At 47.8% G+C, this 26,283-nt stretch overlaps 1 protein-coding gene across 2 annotated transcripts in view; it reads right to left on the reverse strand.

Moving 5' to 3' along the window:
* The window catches only part of ASH1L (ASH1 like histone lysine methyltransferase), a 38,228-nt gene extending 11,956 nt beyond the window's left edge, over positions 1 to 26,272 (reverse strand). For both annotated transcript variants that reach the window (XM_080634763.1, XM_080634762.1), the window contains exons 1-11: positions 26,085 to 26,272; positions 20,485 to 21,004; positions 12,834 to 17,580; positions 11,684 to 11,785; positions 8,841 to 9,573; positions 7,704 to 7,883; positions 5,002 to 5,096; positions 2,346 to 2,419; positions 1,136 to 1,181; positions 816 to 924; positions 86 to 292 (exon numbers count right to left, since the gene is read on the reverse strand). In XM_080634763.1, coding sequence (XP_080490889.1) covers positions 86 to 292; positions 816 to 924; positions 1,136 to 1,181; positions 2,346 to 2,419; positions 5,002 to 5,096; positions 7,704 to 7,883; positions 8,841 to 9,573; positions 11,684 to 11,785; positions 12,834 to 17,580; positions 20,485 to 20,907 — 6,716 coding nt within the window. In that variant the 5' untranslated portion in view covers positions 20,908 to 21,004; positions 26,085 to 26,272. The remainder of the gene's footprint in view (positions 1 to 85; positions 293 to 815; positions 925 to 1,135; positions 1,182 to 2,345; positions 2,420 to 5,001; positions 5,097 to 7,703; positions 7,884 to 8,840; positions 9,574 to 11,683; positions 11,786 to 12,833; positions 17,581 to 20,484; positions 21,005 to 26,084) is intronic.
* Between the last annotated feature and the right edge of the window lie 11 nt (positions 26,273 to 26,283).

A 26,283-nucleotide genomic window follows, 5' to 3' on the forward strand; every position in this document is an offset into this window, starting at 1 on the left:
TTCTAAGGGTTTCCCAGCAATGATAATAGATGCTAAAGTCATTTATTGAGCCTCCCATGCTAAAGCAGCAAATAAATATTTCTACCTGAATTCCTGCTCACTAACAACTTCTCCCAGATATTCAATGATAAACTGTCCTGCTTTCAGGGGTTCTTTGGTACGAATACCCCATCCTTTCTCCTCAGCCCGGAACCTCTCCAGGCACTGCACCCATTCATGCCTCTGTATCCGCTGATTGCAGCACTGGTCACCACAAGGGCATGTGTTTGGTGAACACTCCGCAAAGATCATCCTGAAATAGAAAGCAAAGAAGTTAAAGGAAGGTGCATGGCCTACTTTCACATCTATCACACAAAGGGGAAAAGAAATGCCTTTGTTAAACACAAGTTACTAAAGAATCCCAGCCTGGTTTAGGTTGCAAGGGACTGTAAAGCTCATCCAGGTCCAACCCCCAGCACAGGCAGGGACCCCTTCCACTAGAGCAGGTTGCTCCAAGCCCCTCTGTCCAACCTGGCCTTGAGCACTGCCAGGGATGGGGCAGCCACAAAGAACTAAAATGCTTCTTGTTTTCACACAGAGATTCACAGCTTCTCACTGCTATTCAAAGATCAAAATAGAGCTTTTAAAGGCATCTTTCATCTGAAGAAAGAAGTGGGGGAGCATATGTGCAGCAGAAGGTTACCCTGTATGCTCTGGAACAATACTTTAATTTCTGGGGTTGCATCCAGCACAACTCTTTTCTTAAGCTATTATTAATTGATGTGAAGTACTACATTTACTGAAACTGCCTTCTCATCACTCAACCTCTTTCTAACCTGTTGAGACAGTCCTCCACGCAGCCCTTCCCGTTGTCATCATCTGGCTTCTTACAATTGCAGGTGGTGGCCTCATAGCCAGAGAGAGGTTTGACATCCACATAGACATCTGGAGAGAAAAGAAAACAACAAAAAACAAACCCAAACAGGGAAAAGAATTCTTTCCAGGTGAAAAGCAGAGTTGATTTCTCTACAAGACTTTCATTCTAATTCCATAAAGCAAAAAGGAGGAGATGGAAGCGTCTTTGGGAGGATGAAGAGCATGACAGACAGGAGGGATGGCAGAAATGAACACACTTGAATAATAAGATTTTACTTACTAGAACGGATTTTTTTATACAGTGGGACATCTGGCTTTTTATACAACTAAAAGAAGAGAAAGAAAATGTTAATACACTGCAGAAGTGCTTCTGTTAGTCAAAAGAATCAAGGAAATTGTGTTCTGTACAGAGGGAAGCTTTGTAATCCCTACAAAACACAGCTGCATTCTCTTCTTTAGGCTCCGACTGCATTAGCAAATAGGTCAAAAGAAGTACCTGGGTAACAGAACTCAGGCTAAAGGAGTTAGCTGAGCATTCTGCCTAACATAGACTTTATTCTTCCCATACTCTGAACAGAGCAGTACGGATCCTGAGGGCAGACTAACCTGAGCAAACCATGTAACCTGCACAACGACTGTACAAACAAAACTGCTCTGGAAGGGGTTCCCAAATTCTAGGTAGATACAGAAAATGTCAAGGAAATAGGTCACATGTGTATTATGTAATATTGAACAGATAAGATAGGCAGATGTAAGTTATCTTCAATACAAGGCAAGAAGCTGAAATGTCACCTGGGAGCATTACCTGAAGATTCAATTTTAGTGGCATCACAAAGAGTAGCTGGAGCCACAACCACCTGGGGATTTGTCTTGCTCATTTACAAGCTTAAGTTACATGTCACCGAACGCTCTCTTGCTGTAAAGCTGGGGACAGATTTACTCTCCAGCCTTAAATCCTGCGCTCAATCACTTGGTGGAAACTTCTCAGGGAGAAAACAAAATATCCTATTTTTAGGTTTGCACATATTTAAAGCTCTTTCAGGAGAATGAGGCTGTGAAAGAGTTTCTCTTCTTTCCTCAGCAGGAAAATCTCTGCTTGCAAGTGAAAAATAAATTCCACTCTGCTGGGACTGATCCAAGAAAAATAAGGGCTGAGATTTCTCAGTGCTGCTGGCAGCACATCTGAATTCTCCCGAGGCGTGTCTAAAACAAGATCACTGCAGAGAGCAGCCACACACCAAAATAAGAGTCTGCTCCAAAAGGAATGACTTTTTGCAGCAGAAACCCCCGGGATTGCTATTTTGCAAGACAGGGAATAATGGAAATTATTCCTATTAAATACATATGCAAATCCTTTTCTTCCTCAAAGAGTGGCAGCCTCAAGAATATTCACCAACACACAGGGTATAGAAACAGTTTCATGCAAGAATCAATTCTTTCTAAGACTTTTGATGGCAATCTTGGCAACCCAGGAACTTTTTATCTTGTACCTGATTGTGTTTCCACTGCCAGAGGATGTCGTAAGGCAGCTGGAAGTCGATCCTCTTCTGTCTGAGATACTTTCCTGAAACAAAAAAGGTTTGTCAGTGGCACACACTCAGCTTCCCCTATCCCCAAGGGGAAACTGAGCTGCTCCCAGGCACAGCACCAGCTTCTGATAGGGCCTCTCCACACTGGAAAGGCCAAGAGGCAGAAGAGCAGAATCCTCCCAGAACATTTTGTTTGTCTGGCAAGCCCAGGGAAGAGCTCTGCACAAGGCTCCCTTCTGCATTCTACCCCGTCAGGTTTGAACCTTTCCTGCCAGTGAGGAAACTGCTGCCTTAGACAGGAGATGCCTGGTGAGGTCGGTGCAGAGGGAGCTGCCCTCTGCATTGATGATGGTGTTACAGATGCCACCAAACTCCAGCAGTCACAGCTCAACTCTCAAGAGCAGTGCCAGGAACCTGCTGGGGTCACTGAACCTGAGCTACACAAGGGACAAGAGCAAACAACTGACAACATGAATTCAACTTTGTGCCTCACGGTGGCTTCTGGGCAGGAATCGCACAGCTGACACTTTCCTGCATCCCTGTGAACACAGTGATGTGGCGCAGAGACCAAATCTGCCTGCACCATTCATGCAAGCTGGTAAATCACAACCTTGTACTCAAAGAAACCAAACAGTATGCAAGCCTGTTCCTATGACCTTCACAAAGAGAGACTTACGAACAAACTCAGGCTTGGCAAACACATCCCTAAATGTTCTGGAAAGACTTCAAGCTGGTCTATGTTTTCAGCAGCAACTGACACTCCTTTCAGAAAGGAGTTACTGCTCTCCTTGCAGATTTAGACTCTATCCCAAAATTTACTGTCACCCTGAAGCTTTCCCCAAAAGAGGGCAACTGACCCATTACAGACTTTGTTAATATGGGACCTGAGGCCTGGCACAGGCACCGGGTTAGTTCTGGCCAAGCTTAAAACGTTCTCTCATCATTTTGCTTTTGGACAAGGGCCTGTAGGGCCAGGCCAAGGGGAATGGCTTGAACCTGCCAGAGGGGAGACTGAGATGAGCTCTTAGGCAGAAGCTCTTCCCTGTGAGGGTGCTGAGGCGCTGGCACAGGGTGCCCAGAGAAGCTGTGGCTGCCCCATCCCTGGCAGTGTTCAAGGCCAGGTTGGACACAGGGGCTTGGAGCAAGCTGCTCCAGTGGAAGGGGTCCTTGCCTGTGGCAGGGGTTGGAGCTGGAGGAGCTTTAAGGTCCCTTCAACCCAAACCAGTCTGGGATTCTGTGAACACTGTGTCACAGAACTGAAGTGAGGAGGGACTAAGGATGAGGTGTCAGCCCCATGTCTGATTTTCCCAGCTTTTCTGAATGCTAACAAGTGCCTTTCCCACCCCTCCAGCTGGAAGGAGTCTCATGTACATTCACACACATGCCCTCACCACTGGAAAATAACAACTGTAATGTTTTCCTTCCAATTTACCCCTCAATTACTCTCCATTTTCAATGCTGTATTCATCCACTGCAGGTTCCAGGAAAGAGCTAAATCTGCTGGGAATTTGCTTTCACTTCTATGACCTCAGCAGCGAAACAAAAGGCTCTTTCAGGTGCCCTGGCACCGTGCCTGGATGCATGGAATATCCCTCCAGCCCCGTCAAGTGGGCACTAGTGCAGTCATCTGGCAGAGAGCTTAACCTGGGAGCTCTGCAGTTAAACCACTCTCCAGCTACCTGATATAGAGTAATTGAAGCAGCTTTAACGTCAGAGCAGGAGCTTGTTTGTATCTGCTACACAACCAACCACGGGGTCAGGGCCTTGGGAAGAGAGAACAGGAGCATCCTGACAGATGGTTCGGTCACACACCACTTCTATGACCCAATTTCAAGAGGAACTGAAAAAAGGTCATGGGTTTGAGGATTTAACTTAACACCTTCAGGCCTGAATTTGCAGTTACTGCTTCAGCCAGAGCTGTCCAACTCCTCACTGCCACCACCCCCCGTAAAAGTCGCCGTTGTGCAAGAAGCAAGAGAGTTCAGTTCAAGAAGACAAACCAATGACACACTCGTACTGCAGGGGTCAAACATTCCCCCTGAATAACATGGAATTTCCCGAACTAGCCCAGTCTGGTGGAGTAGACTTGTGAGCTCCAACCTGGAACTCTGAGTTCTACCCGCTCATGCCATAGGTTACGGCACAAAGAGAAGCCCCAAACCTCATTTCTGTTCTACCCAAGGCCTCGAAGTCTATTAAATCCCCAATATTGCCTGCTTACTTTTTGAGATTTAACAAATGCTTATAGTAGTGTCTGGCTATTCTACTGTAAGATGAGTTCGAAAAGGAAACCATTTATTGTACTGCATTTAAGCAAAAGTATTCTGGAGTTAAATCAGGTTTGAAACTAGACTGGCTCTTTCTAGGGGTAAACAAAACCTGAGAACAAAGTTCATGCAGCAAGGGAATAAAACAGCCTTCTGAGTCAAGCTTTTGCACTGCAGGACACAGGTGGACGAGTGTGACCTTTGGCAAAGCTCCTGTGCTGAAAGCCATGAGTGACCTGGCAAGGGGCTGCAAGAAGAAAGGAAAAAGGGAGACTGTGATCCAGAGTACTTCCATGTCACCTAAGTGTGGTATCTGTTCCCAACAACTCAAACACACATGAAGTACCCACCAACGTGAATAGGGGCTGGGAATAATCCATGCTCATGCTCTCCAGGAGTGTACTCCAGCTTCTCTTTCTTCAGTTGGATGAGGCGGCTCTTGGGACTGTGAAGAACAGTGACAAAACCCCATCAGGATGAGGAACAGGCATTTGCAACCCCCATCTTTTCCGGCTGAATGACGGCACAAACATCCAGAACACCAGGCAAGAGAATAACAACAGAAATGGAGGAGCTTTAAGGTCCCTTCAACCCAAACCATGATTACGAAGAGGGAATGGGAAGGTATTTTGCAAAGGCAAAGTGTGAACCTCCATTTCCAAAAGGCAAATCCTTAAACCAAAGGCATGGAAAAAAAGGAAAAACATTCAGTGGAAAGGTGACTTAATTCGAGCCAAATGTGCACCTTTTAACACCCACATACTCGCTGTAAAGGAAGGCAATGGAAAAATAAATGAGGGTAAATAAGCTGCAAGGAGGAAAGCAGAGTGGAAAGGAAATGCAGAAGGCAATTATCTAACCCCACAAACAGCACATGAATTCCTGCAGGCACTGCAGACACACCCGTGTTAGAGCCAGCCACAAAGAACACTGGGGAAAGCACCTACACTGGGTCCCTTCTAAACACAGCAGTGAAGTGTTGTCAGAGACATGTAAAAACTCTTCTGACAAATCAGTGCACTCAACAAAGGCCACCACCACTTCAGGGACTTCAGAGGCAAAGGCTGAGATGCCAAAATAAAGCACAGTTCTTCATTAAAAGGAAGGGAACACACTCAATCGAGTGTGAACCAGACACAGCTCTAGAAACGCCAACACTGCAAAAAGCACCTCATGAATTAAAAAAGGCCTCTCCACACCAGCAGTAAAAGGTCTGTATTAGCAGGTCCACACGTTCCCACTGGGAAGGCGAGGAGCTATTTTAGGCTGGGGTTTCTCAGCAGGCAATGAAGGTTCTGCTTTTGTGTTCAGCTACTATGAGACCTCTCCTTGCACTTTGCTGCTAGCTTTGGAGAAGCTTAAATTCAGAGCTCAAGTGGCACTAACATGATCCTCACCAGACCCACAGGAGGTTTCCACTCACACCTCTGCTCATGGAGCCCAGAAACCCATTTACACTCAGTCCCTGCCTGGCCTATGTGGTGAGGGTGCACCCACCTCCAGCTCAGCCACAGCCATGGGAGCTGTGGATCTGGTGGTGGCTGAGCCATGCTCTGGCTTCCTGGCTAGAGCCTGGACCTCCTTGGCCATGATGGACTGTGTCTGACCCTGGTTACCATCACCAAACCCCATCCCGACCTGCAGAGTAACTTCCCCCTTGGCTTGCCTCATCACCACAGACTGCTCTGGCAAACAGGATTCCTGCTGGGTACCACTGCCCAGGCTGTGGGAGTGCCACACGTGGGGCTGTGCCCAGGACAGCAGGTTTCCTTCCCTGCTGCTCAGATCCAGTGCTGTTCCTGTCAGTCTTTAACTAAGCTGGAACACTTGCCAGCCAGATACACCTCGCTGCAGATGGTGCAGGAACAGGAATTCCCAGGGCTAAGCCCAAGTCCTTGCAGCCTCCCAGGATCAAGGACAAGGACCCTGGCTCATTTTCATACCATGCCCTTTAAGATGTTTCCCTCTATAAGCAGATATAATGATTCCAGGAGCTGAAAAGCAAAAGATCTCTCCTGAGAATACAGAGTGGATCTACTGGATACAGGGATTAACACTTGACTGTACCATCACTAGAGGGTGCCCTACGATCAGAGCTGCATTTTTGTTCTCAACCAAGATCCTGTTTTCAGACTTTTACAGCAGGAAGTGATATAAATTCTGGGCTAACAACATTAACTTCTGCCCTCCTCTTGCACTGGCAAATGTCTGACTGTGCAGGAGAGCTGGAGCAGCAAGTTAGATCACTAGAAAATGGAATTACAACCAAGTGACTTGTTCTGCTGATTCAGTTTGCTGAACTTAGTGAGGAAGTGACGCAGTGCTAGCACGAAAGGATGGTGGGATCAGCCCTTCAAGCTGCAGCTCGCTGTAAGACAAGACACCTGAATCAAGATGGCCATAGCTCTGTCCTTGCCATCTCCATGCCTTGTTTTAGTACCAGTGTTCAAACAACCCTGCAGAGTAGTTCAGACTCCGTAGGTAGGATCAGCTTGCCTGGTAGGGCAAAGATTCCTCAGAGTTCTTAAGCAGCTTACCACAAACATCAGGACCAGCGCAAGGAAAGAACTCGGCATGGGGAGCAGCACGTAAAGGGAAAGACCAAATCAGACCTCTTTAAGCTCCAAGGGAAGTGCAACACAAATTGCATTTGAAATTCTCTCACCCAAAAGATAACCAGTTGTCATCATTCAGTCAATACAAAGGGAAACCTAATGGCTTCTTTTACGCAGACATTGTCCTCAGGACCTGAACACCTCAAGCTCCCCCAGAACTTTTGCTGCCATCAGCATTAAGCCTGTTGATTGAAGCTCTCTTACCTTCTTCATCTGAACCACTTTCAGATTGCTCGAGGCTGCTTTCTGACTGGGCTTACATTTTAAATCTTCACTGGCTCAGACTCTGAGAATTATCATGCGTGTAATTTTTTGCAGCTTTCAATTAAGTTGATGGTTTTATTTCAGCTGCTCAGTAGTGGCAGCTCTGTATGGTTCTAGGTGGAAGGAGACAGTTTCCACTGGAATAGCAGCAGCTTGTCAGTGCTGTTACTTACTCTGTGGTTTTGTACACATCAGAGTAGAGCCCTGCCTTCTGGTACTTCTTCTTTGGGGGTCGAGGGGCTTTTTTCTCACGCTGGGCTAGAGCTGGCAAAGGCTGCTCAGTGTTTTCAGGTCCAGGTGGTTTCCCAAGGGCATCCTGCGGACTGGGAGGTTCGGCTGCTGGCTCAGAGAAACTGGAAGGGAAAGGAAAGACTGAAGATTCCCTCACCACAGCTCATTATTCCCCTCTAGAACCTGGTCAGCAGGAAAAGCAGTGCCCATGTTTCTGAGTTAGCAGATGGCACTGCTAGTGACAAAAAGGCAATTCAATGATCACAATCAAGCGGTGGTTAAGCACAATCATGAGAAAAGTAGGATCTTTTTATAGTAGTGTTACTAATAATTACATGAAGAATGGTGTTTGTACTCGTAACATTTATCCCTTGGCGTCTCAGCTGAGTAATGTAGAAGGTTCCAGACACAGTCTGTGAATCTAAATGCCTACATTACAGTATTCATTCCTGAAACACAAATATGGGGTTATTTTTCAGCACTATTCTGAAAACACACAAAGGAAGACTTATGGAAGAGTTTGATCTGTTTGTACTGATGGTTTTGGGGATAAGCATGTGAAAACTAGACCAGGAGGTAGATTTCTGGGGTGATCCTTTACTAGCCACTGATTGCAGAGGTGCACACCTTAACTCCTCCTTGCTGCTTGGTTTTACTCTTTATTTGCTGCATATCAACCGATCTCACCTTATGTTCTGTACCACTCTGAGATTCTCATGGTGCATGTAACTCTTTCAATTCCTTATTCCAACAGGATGAAAGAACAATCTCTGCTATGGTACCTCATCAGTAAATTCGTTACCAACTCACTCTTCACCAAGACAACCATAAAGCTTGCTTCACTTGAGACACAAGCACAAAACCAACAGGTTTAGATTACCTGAGATTCCATCTCATCATGGGGTGTTCAGAAACTTAGGAAGACCCTAAAGCACACTTAACACTGACATGCTAGTTTCCTCTACACTGAAAAGCAAACGTAACAAGCAGAGCTCATTCCAGTAGGATTCTTTCATGGCCTGAACTGATACAAAACCAACAACAACTATACTGATGGCACAAAACTATAAGGGAGTTACCTCTTATTGCTCTCCTGTTCCTCTTCTGGCAAAGGCTTTTGGCGTTTCCTGGCCTGTTCCTCTGCAAGCCACCTCTTCCTCTTCCAGCCTTTCCGGTGATCTGTATTCAGGTTCACACTCTGCACCACAGCTTCAATCACATCTGTGATGGTATCAGGTCCCAGGTGTAAGGGGCTGCTGCTTTCTTCTCTCTTCTCTAGCTCCTGGCTCACTAGTCGAGCTGCCTGGAAAGCCTGCATTGAGACGACAGCCTGGAGCGGGTACTTCCGAGGCCTCCCTGGCCTGCGCTTCACAAAGTTATTCCCTGTCCGTGCCTGCCTCTGCAGCTTTTTGGCTTTCAGGATCTTATTGACGTGGTCCAGATTTTTTTTTGTTGCCAAGATCTTGTTATAATTGCACATTTTCCTGGCTTGTCGCTGCATGGCTTCAACCACGCTCCTCTTGAGGTGCCGTGGGGAGTAGCTGTTTGGTAGCCTGTCCGACAGAAGCGAGATGCTATCGCTGCAGGAGCTGCTGGGAATTGCTGGAGCTCCGAGACTGTCCTGTTTCCCCAGCCCTCTCTCTCTGTTTCGAGCAGGACTGGCTGATGGTGGAACAGACACATTTGCCATGACTGCTTCTAAGGTTTTGTCCAAAGTAGCCTGGCCGTCGTGCTGCGCCATGCGCTGCAGCAAGGTATCCACTGGATCATCAGTACTTGCCAGCCTTCCTCCCCGGGCAGGTACTCCCATCACTGAAACACAAATACACACACACTGAGAGACCTGAGCTATAACCAGGTGAGCTTGGAATGAAAACAGAATAGCTGGATAGGCTGACAGGCTTTTATATCCTCAAATTGCCCAGAGCACTGAACAGGAAGACACCAATTTCTGGAACACAAGTTCCAATAGAGAAGAGACCCAGTGAGGCAGAAATGGAAAATCTACATTTTACATCAGCTTTAACACAATTCTTTTCTCTTTATTCACACACAGTCCCCATTTCTTAGAGCTGCAGAAAAAGAGGGTTTCCGGGTCCACCATACAGATCATGCTGTATCAAAAAGGGGGTCTGTTCCAAACCAAGAGCTTCTTGAAGCTGGTTCTTTGTGATGGCATTTAATCAGAAGCAGCCCTGGATTTTATTGAATAAAACGGATGCTGCCTTCTCCTAAACAGATCGCAATTGCACATTAACATTTACAACAGAATGTTACTGCTCCTTGGGGCCGGTTATTTACATTAGATCTACTTAAAGCAGTGGGTCTGAGGCTGCCGACCGAAGAGCACATGCTACTGCAAAGGTAAGGGGGAGGCAACAGAATGTTTCTATAAAAGGGTCTGACAGGAGGGAGATGATGCATTGGCTGACAAGAGAAAGCACAAACAACTTCAGAGAGTGCACAGCTTAAACAAGGAAGTTTTAAATCCTAAAATCCTCCTGTAGCAACATTCTTGCTACGGGTTGGAAAAGGAATGCAGAAACATTTGTCAGGTCAGTGCTGTAAGCACTTGGAAAACCCAGGAACCTGAGAAGCTCTGGGAGAAGAGGAAGGATTTACACACCCAGCTTTCAATTTGAGATGAAATAAGAAAGAGAATTTACCCTTGGTTTTCTTCTGGCCTTAAATACATGTGAGGATGGAGCTGAGGATTCCTCACAGAAACACCATCCATTCAGCACAGTGAGCTCTATAAAGAGCTGCCCCATCCAACAATAACCAAACTCTCCAACACATTTGGGCACCAAGTCTAATGGATGCTCTTGAACTAGTGCTTCTGTTTGGAATCTGATCCAAAAGGCTGGGACAACTGAAGGCTGTGATCCCCAAACCAGCTGCAGCCCTAGTGAGACACACTCGCAGCCCTCAGCAACAAAGCAGCTCTCTGACAAACACACTGAAATCCCACATGCATTCCAGATCCATGGAAATCCTAACAAAGACTCATCTTTTCAGCCGCATCATCAGTTCAATGACTTTGAAGTTGATAAACTTGTGATTCCTTCCATTCCTCTGCTCTCCTGCACAAAATCTGCATGAACTTTTAACACCTTCCTATCCATAGATGTACCCTGCCTGCAGCTGCCCTTTTAAAAGGAGTAGAAGTACATTAACAGGACAGACAGGAAAAGGGAAAACACTTCCTCACTGTGATGACTTTCTTTGGCAGATGCTGATTAAAGCATCTGTCACAACTATCTGTTTAAAGGGAGGAGGAAATAGCAGTTTTGGCACATTCATCCTATATGGAAATCATAAGTAGTTCTGGAAGTACCAAGCCTTAGGACTTTCACTACAAATCGGTGTCTAAGAATGTCTGAATTGTGTCAACAGGACTGCTGTGCAAAAGAAAGCTCAAAACACATGAGGAGTACCTTGCCCTAGGGTCATTCACTGCTGGGAAGAGCTGCCTGTCATCCTCCATCACTTTAGCAGGATCCTCACATGCTACCAAGAGAACATAGCAGAGCCCACCCTGACCCTAACACTTATCTACCCAAGAGTAGAAAACTGTCCGCCTTTAGAACAGCACGGAAGTCAAGCTCTTCCCCATGGAGGAATTAACCTATTCATCCAATCCGCTGATTAACTGGAGCATCGCAGGTCTTGCTAGCATTAAAGCACTGAGCTTCATGAAGACTAAGTGAGGAGCCAGGCTCCATCCTGCCATAGTTATGCTGCTGCTACTTTGCTCAAGTTCCCCTATTTTACAACCCCATTTGCTGTACTTGAGTCCTAAAATGCAAGTAGAAAACCTCCCTATCTCCATGAACATATTGCTGCTCTTGAAGTTGTCTGTAGTAGCATAGGTCTTCCTATAGCAGTGGTCTCGAAAATAAGGCCCCCAGCCATGACTTGCCTGTAGAAGATGTGCTCTCAGATGTGGATCTCTTTCTGGAAGGGCTGCAGTTTGTGCTCTCTGACTGCCTGTGGGAAGGTTTGTCCTGTGTTGGCAAAGCGCCTGAAAAACAGATCAGGGAAGAGAAAAGCACAGAAAAACTCGTTTCAGTCTGGCAGTGCCAACACAACATGCTGCAGATGCTGAATATTCAAAGTGAGATCCCTCTGGTTTAGCTTTAGGAACATTTGCTTGCTATGATGCACAGAGGTGGAGAAGGACAGAAATGGACCATCAAGAAGGAATCTCTCGTAGGCTAATGGCACAGGTAGGACAGCAAACAAGCCATGAGGAAAAGCCATGGATCTCATCACAGCATTAGCTTTCATGTACAAAAAGAAACCAACCCCCCCATATTACTACTTCAAATGAACTCCTTTCTTCATGTCCTAAATTTCACATGAGATCTGGTCTTTCCTGTTATGCACATGGCAAAGCTCACAGCTCCAGAGTGGTCTTTGCCTTCAATAGCATCACTGCTCAGTCAGTTGTGCTTCAGCTTCGTCTGAGGCTATGAAGAGAGCAGTCATGACAAGGTTTGGTCTTAGGCATTCCCAGCAGCATCTAGCAACTGTTCTGAGGTACTGCTGGAGGCCTCAGGGATCAAAAGCTGCACTGTTCAAACTAACTAAAACTGGAACAGGTTTTGAACTGGACCTGTTATTCACAATGAGCACCAAGAGGTGGTCTAACCCAACTCAACCAAATGTCACCCCAACCAGAAACACAGCTCTTAAAGGCTCAAAAATCAAGAGAAATTTCAAACCAATTCAGCAGGAGGTTAAAATTGGAAGGAAAAAGAAAAGACTTTTCCATGACAAAACATCCTCAGCCTAACTCCACGTACTGCTGGACCAAAGCAAGAGGCACCCGCTGGGAAGAGCTACTTCCACAATCCACAAGCAGCTCTGGAGGAGACTCTCTGTTAGCCTGTACCAAATGCTGCCCAGAGCAGAGTTTAACAGGACAGAGACCTCCCGAGCGAGAGCAGGGCTGGAATTCAACGCAGGAGGATTCCTACCCAGGCAGGGCTGGCCCTGCCCTCCCGCTCTAGCACGTTTGGTCCAACACAAAGCAGCAAGGCCCAGGAAAGCACACTTGGAGTCCTTACCTGTGAGCGGCTGGAGGGCCTTCTCCATGGAAGGCAGCGGCTCCTTCCGGAGGGGCCGGGAGAGGGGGGGCTCCTGCGCGCCGAACAGGCTGGGGCTCTCGGGCAGCTTTTTACGTCCACTGGCGCTGGCGGAGCCGGGGCCCCTGCAGCTCCCTATTGCACTTGTGAAAAGGTTCGTGTGCTCGTCGCTGCTGCCGGGCTCCGAGCTGGGGGTGAACCCCCCCAGGGACAGGCCGGGGGGGGTTTCTGCACAGTCTATCTGCAGCGGGGTCTGCAGGCCCAGCGCTAAGGAGTTGGGCTCCGAAGGCTCTCTCCTGACCCACTGCTCGTCTCTGCTTAGCAAACCCTTGGAAGGCGAGAGGTGTGGACAAGACATGTGGCATCTGTGTTTCTCTTTGTGTTTGTACCTCTCCCCAACAGCCTCCTTCCCAAACCTGTAGCGCTTCAGGGACTCCAGAACTGTTCGAGAAGAGCTATTGGCCGCTATAGTGTCCATGGAAACCTGCGGCTGCTCGGAAGAACGATGCTCTCTGTGTTTGTGGCGATGCCTGTGCTTATGTTCGAGCATCCAGCCGTAAGCCATCTCCGGCGGAACGCTGGGGTACGTGCTCATGGACAAGAGCGGAGTCCTGCTCGTGGTGAGGAAAGCCTCCTGGCGCAGCAGTTTATGCTTCTTCTTGTGGTATTTGGTGGGATTGAGAAGCAAATGGCCTGTATGCATGTACGAAGGTGGTGGCAAGGGCGTAGTAAAAGAAGGAGAGGGTGGAGGAGGATAAAGAGTTGGAGGGTACCTTCCATAATAACCTAAGCCTATGGGAGCAGCTGCAAGGGGAGAAGGAGAGTAAGGCATGCCATAAGAGGGGTAGAACCCGGTACTGGAGAGAGGAAAGCTCAGGCTATGCATAAAGGGCATTTCTGCCATTGCCTCCCGCATTTTGGGAGGCCTGCCTCTCTTCTTCTTTAAATCAGGTTTCCTAATGTAGTGCAAAGGATCTAAAGGAAAAGTAGGATGGGTATAGAAGCTATTGAAGTTTATCCTAAAAATGGTAGGCAGCAAATCTCGGGGTATGAAGTGGTGACTTCGGTGGGTTATTCGGATTTCACTCAGCCGACTTATCAACTCCTCCAACTCCGCGAGGAAATCGGGGTCCTGCCTCCCTCGAAGCTGAGGGTACTTCTTTTTCCTTTTCCGCTTCTGCCTCTTCATTTTGTCATAACTAAGGTAGTCGTGGCTGCGGCGCTTGCACTTGTGCTTGTGCTTCTCTTTCAGGTTACTTAAAACAGTGGAAGTTTCGGGTGGGATGAGGGAAACGTGGTCGAACGAGTGCCTCTTCTTCTTCTGCCCGCAGAACTTCTCCGCTCGGTCGGAGGTGCTGTTGTTGTCTGTCCCTATCCCGCTGTCGCTGGGGATCGTCTCGTCGCTGTGGGACTCACTCACAGGGGACGGGGTGGCTTCCTTCAGCGAGGTCAGCTCGCTCAGGTGCGAAGGAGAGTTGGGCAGCAGCGTAGGTGGAGATAACCTCCTCCTGCCCTTAGCAGCCTTCTTCATGGCAAGGGTCTGAACGACTCCCCCCTGCCTGGAGTGGATGTGTAAGTACGGCACCGAGCTGGGCTCGATGAACCCCGCGTCGCTGCTCACAGGGCTCTGGCCCCCGCTCACGGCAGAAGACTGGGAGCAAACTGGAGATGGAAGGATCTCGGAACTGGTACCTGCTGAAGGCAGCAAGTGGGGAAGCACTTGCCCCAGGGATGTACCAGGAGCTTGTTGAGCAGACTTCTCCAGAACTGTCAAACTGGCCGAGCTGCTGGTTAAAATACCATTGAGGACAGCTTTAGGCTTCCTTCCTCTCCTTTTTCCTATGTAAATCGTTCCTTTCTTGCTGACGTTTATTTGCTGGCCTAATTTGGACCCGAACGTGGCAGCAAGAGTGGACACGGTGTTGTGGAGTTTAGATTGCACTTTCCCTTTGTTATTTGGTTCCACTGTACTCGACAGAATCTGATTCAGGAGCTTCTTTCGCTTCAGAGTTTTCATCTTATTTATCTTCCGAATGATGGTTTTCATCAACTGCCCGTTATTCCTCTTGGCAACTTTGCGGTCCGAGTCCGCTTCCAAATCGCTCATGCTACAAAGAGCGGGCTTTTGGATTTCTTCTGGCCCTCGGAGCTGCTCCTTTCTCTCAAAGAAGTCCCCAGCTCGATGCTGGTCGCCTTCAGAACCCATCTTGCTCGAGTTCTCTGTGCCAACAAAAGGGGCCACAGAAAGAATCGGTGGCTTCATTTTAATCGAGGACCTGATCTGTCTTTTGGGCCTCCCTCTCTTTTTAGGAAAAGGTTGTCCTGGTAAGCTCTGTTTTAAGGAGGGAATTTCCACTTCAGGTTGCAAGATTGGAGGTTCCTGCTCCTCTTTCGACTGCACTGAAAAGACTTTTGATGCTGGGATCTTCAGAGTTCTTTTGGGGGGACCTTCGAGCTCTGGCATCTCCTTGGCTTTAGGTCTTCCTCTTTTGGGTTTATACATGTCAGGTAAGAAATCATCTGACATACACAGACTAGAGGGTTTGTGAGTGCTGTAGAACTTTGGAGTTTGCTTGTCAGTCTCAGCTAAGAGCGCAAGAGACTGCCCATTAGCTTCATTCAGTTTTGGCAGCTGATGCTTGACAAAGTCATGCTCCACGAACGAAGATGTTCCTATGTTCTTCAAGAATTTGGCCTGCTCCAAATTACTGCTGGACAGTGTGCTGTAGGAAATGTTCTTAAAAAGCTCGGACCTTTCTAATTCTAGACCCTTTGGAGGTCGACACGTGCTTCTTGATACCACTTTAGTCCACCGTGGCTTCCTTCCTTTTCTTTTCTTTAAAGGTTTTGATTGCTGAGTAGTGCTCAGAGGCTTTGCTCCTTGGCAGGATTTCTCCGATGCAGCTATTGCACCGATCTTTAGGAACTGCTTGCTACTAAACAAGCTCGTGAAACTAACTACTGAAGGGGTGACCGTAGCATGAATGCTCGTTTCAGCTGCCAAAATGGGCTTTTTCCCCGTAGGAGGACTAGTTCTTGAAGTTTCTATGTAAGTAGCTTTTGAATCACTTAAGTCTTTCTCAGCACCTTTAAAATCGGTGCTCAGCGTGTGGTTTAATGTTCTGTTTATGTTCAGAAGTGCACTGTCAGAGGAAAACTGAGTTTTGCCAATCTGATCCGAAATCCCTTCTAAGAGATCTGCTGTGGAACTTAAATGCAAGGAGTTCGACGCTAACTGGGAAGATGTTGTTGAGAGGCTCCTGTTTAAGGTGGTAACAGACACGGTGGGTGAAGGCGATGGGAGATTGCCCTCTCCTACTGCACTAAAGGGGGACTTTGCTGTCGATACGTCGGAAGCACCTCCTGTTCTGAAGTCTGGTGAAGTGCAATAGACAGGAGGCTGTTTCTCATGCTTAGAAGTTTCATAAATCCCTTTTTCACTGGCTGAGTAAGCATCCTGTGGAATGCAGATTCCTTCACTGAACATCTCTTTGCCTACATCTGCAATTTCCTTCCGGATTGAGAATTTTTCCAAGATGCTTTCCTTATTCTGTCTCATAACATGCTTCTCAAACGTTTTGCTAGTAGTATTTTCCTTCAGAACATCTGTAGTCTCATGGCTTTCAAGGCTACTGAGGTTTGAATTGCAAGGAAGCTTAAAGGGCTCCGAGGCAGGCAGCAGAGAATCTGCTTTCAGAGTTCCAGAGTCCTTGTTAACCAAACCAACCGGACTGCCAATTCCTGCTGGCTTCTTTCCAGGGTCCTTGCTAACCAATCCCACTGGACTGCTAATTCCTGGCATCTTCCTCCCAGAATCCTTGTTAACTGGTCCCACTGGGCTGCCAATTCCTGGTGTCTTCCTTCCAGAGTCTTTGTTGGTTGGAACTGCCGTAGTGCCAGTCCCTGGCATCTTTCTCCCAGAATCCTTGTTAACCAATCCTGCAGGACTAGTTATTCCCAGCAACTTCTTCCCAGCGTCCTTGTTAATCAATCCTGCTGGAGTGCCAATCCCTAACGGCTTCTTGACAGACTCCTTATTCGTCAATCCAGTTGGAGTGCTGATAGCCTGAAGCTTCCTCCCAACATCTTTGCTGATTAATCCAACTGCAGAGCTGGTCACTGGCTGCTTCTTTCCAGAGTCCTTGTTACCTAACCCAGGCGGAGTGCTGATCCCTGGTGGCCTCTTCCCAGAGTCCTTGTTAACCAATCCAATCAGTGGGCCAAGCCCCTGTGGCTTCTTCCCAGAGTCTTTGTTAACCAATATGGCTGCACTCCCAATCCCTAATGGCTTCTTCCCTGAGTCCTTGTTAACCAACCCAACAGCAATCCCAGATCCTGGCAATTTCTTTACCAAATCTTTACTAACTAACCCACTTGTAGTCAGAGTTCCTGGTAGCTTCTTCCCAGAGTCTTTAACCAAACCAGATGCAGTTCCACTTCCAGGCTTCTTCTGCTTTGTTTTGGAAGACTTTGAAGGAGGACAGGTTGCAATAAGTTGAGCCAATTTCTCTGTTACAGTTGTTGCTCCGTTAATCTGTGTTCTATCCTTTAAGTCAGAATTATGGCTACTGATAAGAGTCGGAGGAGATGACTTTATATAATCTGTCATTTCAGAGTGCAATGGGGAAACTTTCTTAGGTAAAGGATTTGTTTCTACTTGTATACCTTCTTCCACATGTAATTCAACTGTTGCAACTTCTCCAGCTTTCTTGTAGGACTTTGAAGCATCCTAGAAGTTAATAAAGAAAGAATCTTTAGGAACAGAGCAGAAAGTCCCTGAGCAACAGGGGATCTACATAAACACACATGATCCTGTTCATTTGAAGGCAAATATATTTCAAAGGACATGGGAAGGGATTTCTGATGTTAAGGAAAACCAAACTTACCCCCAGTAAATGTAGGGCCTGTAGGGACAGGCCAAGGGGAATGGCTTTAACCTGCCAGAGGGGAGACTGAGATGAGCTCTTAGGCAGAAGCTCTTCCCTGTGAGGGTGCTGAGGCACAGGGTGCCCAGAGAAGCTGTGGCTGCCCCATCCCTGGCAGTGCTCAAGGCCAGGTTGGACACAGGGGCTTGGAGCACCCTGCTCCAGTGGAAGGGGTCCCTGCCTGTGGCAGGGGGCTGGAGCTGGATGATCTTAAGGTCCTTAAAGTAGGATTTTTACATGCACACACACACATTAACAGGTAGTTGCTGTACCTCTGGCCAGGGCACAGGCTCCAGTTAAATGAGCATCCTGAAGAACCACAGAATTGTTTGTGGCATTGTGGCATTGATCTATCCTAGACCAGTGCCCCAAATAACAGTGACTGAAAGTGTGTTTGCTGTTTATTTTCACCATCAAGACTTTGTAGTCTTTTCTAAGAGCAAGTTTTAGCTACCTCCTGGGGAAAACAGAAAGGCTTTGTGTAGTCTCAGACTCATGTCCCAAGAAGGGAAGGGAAGCCTTGAACATTTTCAGTCAGTGGCTGTGATTTCATCAGCAAGCCTTCCTCCTGTTGAGCTTCTCTCCATAACCAAGGGTAATAGAAAGAACTACAGAACATTGTGCTCAGCACTTTTCCACAGCAAGGAGATGGAGCGAAGGGGCATGCTCCAACTTGCTTCACTGGGACTGTTTTAGAACTGCAGCAGGCTGTTACTATTGCTTCTCACCTTTCTGTTTCCTGAACCTTCAGTAATGCAACTCCGCTGTGTCACTGGCTACATCTACCTTGCAAGCACAGGTAAAGCACACGCATGTGCTAAACTAACCAAAGCAAGGTTTGTGTTTATGTCTAAGGCTCAGGCTTTCAGGCTTGGCAAAGGTTCACCAGTCACAGAGCAATGTCTGTCACAGGCCACTCTTCTGAAAGAAAGAAATCCAGGTTTCATGCTCAGTGTCAAAAGCAAAGCAAAGCGTGGTTGGTTTTGCTATTACAGGAACTCGTGTTTCTCTCAGCACTGGGAATCTTGGCCAGTTCCAGGTCTCCCTTTTCTGCTCTGATTTTCTCTTCAGAAGATGATTAATTTTTGTTGTCTACACGTTCCTGGAGGACTAATGGTGAACATACAAACTACCCACCTCATCTCTTTTGGGATGCAGATAACCCTCTATTGGCATAATGGGAGCCACTCTAAGTTTTAAGAGTCCTTTCAGCACTAAGCTTGAGACGGAATCACAACTGTCAGAGATAGGAATGCAAAGTATTTTTCTACTGTTACAGTTTCTACACTGATATTCCCCAGAGACAATTTCCACTATTTCTCTTTGTGTCTTAGTACACTGTCACTATACTTCAGTATATGTACCTATAAGTATAGTGCAAGTGCTAAATTTTCAGTCTAATTCTTTATTCCTCCTGTAAGAGCACAGAGAATACAGCTTCACAGCTCAAAGTCTTGCCACACCTTGCTCCAAATCGGATATATCTGTTCCCCCCCCAATCAATGGAAGATTAAAGGCTCACTTCCATTTTCTGAAGCAATTTGCAGTGCTAAAACTTGATTTATTTCACTGCAGTAAGAAAAAGAACAGACAATCCCTCAGGTATTGTATTCCAAACATGCAATGGCTTTCATGGGTTTAAACCATGTTTACCATTTGCTTCCACAAAGCCACTTTTTAATCACACGTGCTCCAAACCGGGATGTTGTAAAGTGTCATTTCAGCCAAAGTGCCAGCAGGGAACAGGCGGAGTTAAACACCCTGAAAACCGTTTCAGTACAGTTTGAGAGGGGAGCAGAGTATCTGAAGTGCATTAGCATTACCCAGGGCTTTTAAACGACTTTGGTTAGCTGGCAGATCATGTATACAGGCATAAAGAGCGGGCTGTAACAAAACCCTTCTAACATTCAGCATCTCTGCAACTGCATTTCGAATTCTCGCCATTTATCCTCTTTTCCCTATCTGTTATTGCTGCTTTTACTTGTTACATCATGCAGATCATAAAAAGAAGACATCCTCAAGGCAGGGCTATCTCCTTGCACCTGGAAAATACCTGGCACATCTCTCAAGCCACTCCATTTTCATGCAGTTTATTATGGGGCTGTTTTCTAACACATCTGGAGAAGTATCTTTTCTTTGCGGACACTGCTCACTACGTTCATCACAGAGCATCAGTTAAACCACAGCAAAGCCAGTGCTTCCAACAGGTAAGAATAAAGCCAGGCACTAGAGATGAGCACAGCAAATGCACAGCCCCATTTAAACAGAGAAAAACCCCTCCCCTCCCAATTTCTTCTGCACAAAGGATTACAAATTTGCTGTTACTTTCCAGAAACGTACTCATGATGTTCACTTCAAGTTAACATGGGAATTATCTTTTACTACCGTAAAAACCCAACACTGACAAGCTGCAAAAGACCAAAGCCATTATTCCTTGTCAACGGAAATGAACTCAAACCATTTCTAACTTCAGAACCTTCCACACCGGAGCTGACATGGAGAAACAGTTTGTAGAACGCGGTTGTGCAGAGACACTAGATACTTTTCAACAGGGTTTAAATTCACTATGACTTGAAGACACTACATAAACACAGTACTGGGACTAAGGGACACGGTTTAGCGGTGGACTTGGTAGTGCTAAGTCAACAGATGGACTTGATGATCCCAAAGGCCTTTTCCAACCTAACTGATTCTATGATTCTACTCACTTGTTTTGAAGGACAGTGCTCATTCTTCTCATCTGTCATCTTCCCACTCTTGGGGGCCCTTCTTGGTTGCTTGATGCTGGTTTTTATAGCAGGCCGGCACACATAGTTCTCCAGGTTCTTGGGAGGCTTTTTTGTTCGCTTTGCCTGGAGCCCAATCTTCAGCTTCAGGTTCCCCTCGGAAAAGTTTGTTTCTTTCACTGAAAACTGTTGCTGGGCCTCAGAGAGAGCCTCGTTCTTCCCATCCTCAGCACTGGTCCCCTCCCGGTTCTTCTTCTTACTGTCGTCTTCTTCCTTGGTGCAACTTTCCAGCTCTACTTCGCCTTTTCCCACCAATGTGCCAAGATTAACCACAGAGGGGCTTTTCCCAGAAAACCCTTCAGAATCAGAACCCAAGCCTAACATAGCAGTATTCCGAGGGTCCATCACAGGAAAATATGCCTTCAGGTAACTGCAGGGAAGATTTAGAGAGATATGTTCCACAGAAGATCTGTTCTACTACTGGCAGTCAGCATCTTTTACCCTGTAGAAGGAAAAGACAGACTTAACCTTTCATTTTCTAGCAGGAATTAAATGAGTATTAAAACCAATCCAAAAGCAAACAATTCTGTTTCAGACAAGCAGTTACACAGCTGGAAACACCAACCCGTCCGTAATCTACTACACAAATACAATGTATGGTAAAGCCATTTTTAAATGATAGGTGAAAAATCAAAAGTAGGTGATTATTGCAATGTAATTTCCAATTAATCCACACGACATTTCAAAATAATGATTAAGGCTTTTAATATTGATCATCAAAGTATGTTCTTTATTTAAAACCAGAGCCCAGCTACTCCTGGTTCTGCCGCTCTTAGTCTGGATGCACTGCAACAGTTGGACCTAAGGAATGATGTAGCTAATGAAACCTATGCTAAAGCATCCAAAACCCAGGAACAATCCCATTTTTACCACCTAAGCCACCAGGAAAGTTGAGTTTAACCCAAGTTATGCACTGGTTTGCAAACATGCCACAAAAGCTGCTCGTTAGTTAAGAACTTTCCACAGTTCAGGAAGAAGGAGAGGGAGAACAGAAGGAAACCCACAAAACAACCCCACCAAACACGTGCACACAGAGATTTGTACTTCCTGACGCATAGGAACAGAGAAATCCACACTTCTAGCAGTGTTCTTTCCTATTTATCATAAGATATCGGAGGCAACTTTTTCATCTTAACTAAAGCAACAGTTGATTTGAGCCAACTTGCTAATGCCAGGCCTTCAAATCCCAACTACTTGTGCAGTACGTGCTCCTTTCCCATCAAGCCCAACGCTCAGTCCATTAGGCTATAGCACGTCACCACACACACACAAACTGCCCAGCAGTAAAATAAGTCTAAACTCCTGCATGAAGTTTATTATTCAAGTTCAAGAACAAGAGAGAATCCTGCAGGCCACCATGGAGCGCTCAAATCCACGTTCACACCACCGCTTCCTTCTCCAGGGCCTGGGGTCCACAACAGGTACAACACTTCAGTTGTTGTCTTACATATAAAGTAGAGTCAGCTTCAAATCTGAAACCAAATTAGACTGAAAGAGCACCATCTATGCTGCTGTACTTAGCTCCAAATGTACTTAATAGCAAGACTCCAAGTAATTCCTCTTATATACCGACCTTAGAACCTGCAAAACCAAGACAAAGTGCACACTGAGAATTAAAGAACTGTGTTAAAGCGTTGTTCTGTGGTAACAGCATCAGTAACACACCTAGAAACAAATGCACAAATTGATGCCTCTCATAAACATGCAGCAGGTCATTTTATTTAGCCATTAATTCCTCTCTAAACAGGCAACAAAAATGCTAATCCTGGAGCTCAGCATCATTTTGCCTCCATCACTGTAATCTCCTCTCTGACTCCCCAATTACCCTGCTCTGATTCACAGAAAACCTGACAACTGAATCATTTCCTAACCACGAGCTGATGAGATCTCACCTCTTTGAGGCTTCTTCCCCACCCGATCAATGGCAAGCTTCCTGGCGTTGTCCTCAAGGTGTAACTGTACCTTGGTTCTTCACTTGTTCCTGTTCCTTGGTGCTTCTGTTTCACCAGTGACAACATCCCTTTGCACGGGTTCTTTTCTTCATCCCTCCCCCTTTCAGTTAAGTAACACCACTGCTTTCTCTGTGCTACTCTTCACACTTTGCCTACAGGATCTTTACCGTCCTTCTTGCAGCTCCTGCCTTAAAACCTCCATGTGCAAATGCAGCCAAACGATGACAGCCACAGTTCAGAGGCAGCTACACAAGACTGAATTTCCTGGACTAAGAACCATCTTGTATCAGTCTCTACACGGCCTTACAAATGATGCTCAAGACATGCCCTAACCATCACCCCAAGAAGCAAACCAGAGCAAACTGCCAGTCTCATCCAGCAGATTCTGTAAGTCTCAAATCCCTCCTGGAATCATTCTTCCCTATAAGATTAACTAGGAAGCACTTTAACATCCGCTTTGAAATGTGCTACCTAGAACTAAATGCTGTTCATTAATGATTTTTCTAATGCCATTTACAGGTTTCACACTTTTCATTCATTCTTATTTCCCTGGTGACACATCCAAAGCCCTTTTTGTCCATCATCTGCTAAGATTTCTGTACCAACGGCTGACTTCCACTGCCAGCTCCTCAATCCATTTCTCCCCATCCCATTAGCAATATTAAATGAGATTTTGTTTTCCTCTGTCCAATTTACTACAGATCTTCACTCCTGTTGATAAAAACATCCAGGGATTTTCTAGTTGAAGGTGTCTGTCTTTTGTTCAGCTTCAGCTCCAACGGATGTCAAAAAATCCAGCTGAGTGTTTGAAATCCCAAACCATTCCTAGGAAGTCTTTGGTCTCCTATAATTGCTTCGCATACGCCCTGTCTTCTTTCTTGTAGGGCTGTAGGAAGAGGTGCATGATGACATTCCAAGAATGCTTCAGTGGGAGGGAAACTTTGGAAGCAGATGCGATGTCTCTTCTGGTACCTTAACCTCTGGTGTCCTACCTTAACTGAAAAGGCTGGAAGCAAAAGATTCCCTTTGGACTTGCCTGATCATTTTGATGTTTCACTACTCATGTGCAAAGCAACACGGAACTGCCAAACATCGTATAACGAACCCCACATTTGATCAGACCAAAGGGTCCTTTAGCCTTAGGTTGTTAGCCCTAGCACCAGATACGGGACACAGTAACCCACTGTTCCACTTCCAGTGTTCTAAGGGGGCTACGAGGATGCTGGAGAGGGACTGTAGTGACAGGACAAGGGGTGATGGGTTCAAACTGAACCAGGGGAAGTTCAGGTTGGAGATAAGGCAGAAGCTCTTCCCTGTGAGGGTGCTGAGGCGCTGGCACAGGGTACCCAGAGAAGCTGTGGCTGCCCCATCCCTGGCAGTGTTCAAGGCCAGGTTGGACACAGGGGCTTGGAGCAACCTCCTCCCAGATTTTGCTTTCACAGACTAGGAATTCTCTTTCCTTCTCCTTTCGCTCTCAGGTGCGCTCTGCCTTGCTCGTACAGGTTCCCACTGTGGGGAAAAGTCAGCCCTCAGGCTTTTGGCTTTCCTTTTCGGAAGCTGGGACATGAAACATCCCCAATGGCAAACGTCCTCCTCTTGCCAGCACCAAGTTACTTGAATGAAAAGTCAACAATCCATCTGACAACAATACCTGTTTCAAACCAACTGTAACTCAGTAACTGTACATGCTCCTTCCATTCTTCTCTTGTGCCAACAGCGTTACAATTTCCATCCCTAAGCCCATCCCTTGCACCAAGGGTGTAAACTGCTTTTTGTATCCTCGAGGACAGTTGAAACTTCCGAAAACAACCGAAAACAAGCTGCTGCTTTTTGTAAACCATGACTCGAGTTATTCTCCGGTTTATTATCACTCAACATTAAGTGCTTTCTAGATGCTGTTGACTGCACCAATCAAATGTAACTGAAGTTTTGGCTGTCAAATGGAACCAAGATTTGTCTTTATACCCAGACGTAGACCTCCTCAAAAAAATAAACCCAAAGTCTTATTACACAGCTTACAAAAGCTACTGAAGCTTTCATTTTCAAGTGCAAATGCTGCTTAAGAACTCAAGTGCGCAGACAGATGATGATTTTAGAGCCCATCTCTACCCATATGTTCAACCAGCTGCTAGAACTTCCCCATTCACGCCGAGGCAGAAGCCCCAGGGATGGGCTGGAGGTCCTCGAGGATGACCATGTGAAACCCAACCTTTCGGGATCCCTCAACCCCCCCCGCGTTCTTTGGCGCACATTGCTTTGCAGGTGCAATCTGCATCAGGGCATGGAAAACAAACCCCAGAACATGCAAACGAGGGGTCTGCCAATGGAAATGAAGTGTATTTAAATGTCAGGTCCCAGAGTTTTAGCGCACATCCATCCCTGCTCCCCACAGCTCTCTGAACCAGCCTGGAAAGCCACGGTAAGAACCCACTACCTGAAGTTTGGCTCCTGACAACACACAACTTCCAGGAGAGCGAATGCATGTCCTGAGGCCATCTGATGGGAACCCACATTCCGAGCCCTTTCTAGTTCTCTGCTCCGTAATTAACAGGGTGAAGGAACCACAAACCAAGGGTGAAACCCAGAAGTTAAGAAGTCAGGAGGCTATCTTAACGCTAAGCAAAGGACCGCAACACCTTGGCTCCTGAGCCGAGAGGCGGGTCAGGCTAAGGCACATTAGGCACAACCATCTCATCCCAAATTACCGGTTGATTCAACTAAAAGAGGATAAAACCGCAATAAAAGTGAGATTTCAGCAGTACGAGGGAGGGGATCGCAGGCACAAAGGCCCACAAGGCACTGACCCATCACCACCACCGAAGCAGCAGCACCCCCGGCTCCGCACAGAGCCGCCACCGAGGGGCCGGGCACAGACCCCAAGTCTGGGGCTATGGAACAGCCCCGATCCCGGGGAAACCCCCTGAAAACCGCGACCCCCGGGCGGGCCGGGGCTGACCCGCGCCCGCCGCCCCCCGCCGCGGCACCGGGCCAGCTGTCAGGTGATCTCCCGCCCCCCCACCCCGCGCCGCGGCCCGACACAACGCATGAGCGCGGCTGTCAGGCAGCGGCACCCCCGCGGGGCACGGCCCCGGCCCGCCGCCACCCGGGCCTCCCATAGGCCCCGATCCCGCCGTCGGGACCCCCCGCGCCGCGCCGGGCCCCGCGGTTGCGGGGATCCCCGCCTCCCTCCTCGGCGCGGGCCCGGCTGTCAGGGATCCCCCGCCCCCTCCCGGCGCGGGCCCGGCTGTCAGGGATCCCCCGCCCCGCTTCACGCAGCGGCCCCGCTGGGGTCCCCCCGCTCCAACTCCGGGCGCGGGCACTGCCGAGCCCCCCCCCCCCGGCCCCACGCACTCCCGCCGCCACCGGGGATTCCCCCCGCCGCCGCCCTCCGAGCCCCCGCCGCCGGGGCTGGCCCGCGAACGGGCCCCGTGCACAGGGATGCGGGGCAGCGCCGGGGCGGGGCTGCCCTCGCTGCGCGGCTCCCCGGCCGGGCTCCCCTCCCCCCGGGCTCCGGGCCTGAGGCGGTCCCAGTCCCCGCCCGACGCCCCGCTCGCTCGCTGCGCTCCTCACCGTGTCAGCGACAACACGAGCGGGGCCGAGCCCGGGCTCCTCCGCGCCGCATCGTTCCCGGCCGCCCGCGCGGACGGGGCCAGGGCGGGACCCGCACGGACCGGCCGCCGCTTCGGCCCTGCTCCGAGCCGAGGCAGCGAAACCAAAATGGCGGCGGCTCCTGCTCCACCGCGAGCGAGCGCCCCGGCGCCCCGCCCGC

This window comes from Psittacula echo (genome assembly GCF_963264785.1).
Source record: "Psittacula echo genome assembly, chromosome: 26".
NCBI lineage: Eukaryota > Metazoa > Chordata > Aves > Psittaciformes > Psittacidae > Psittacula > Psittacula echo.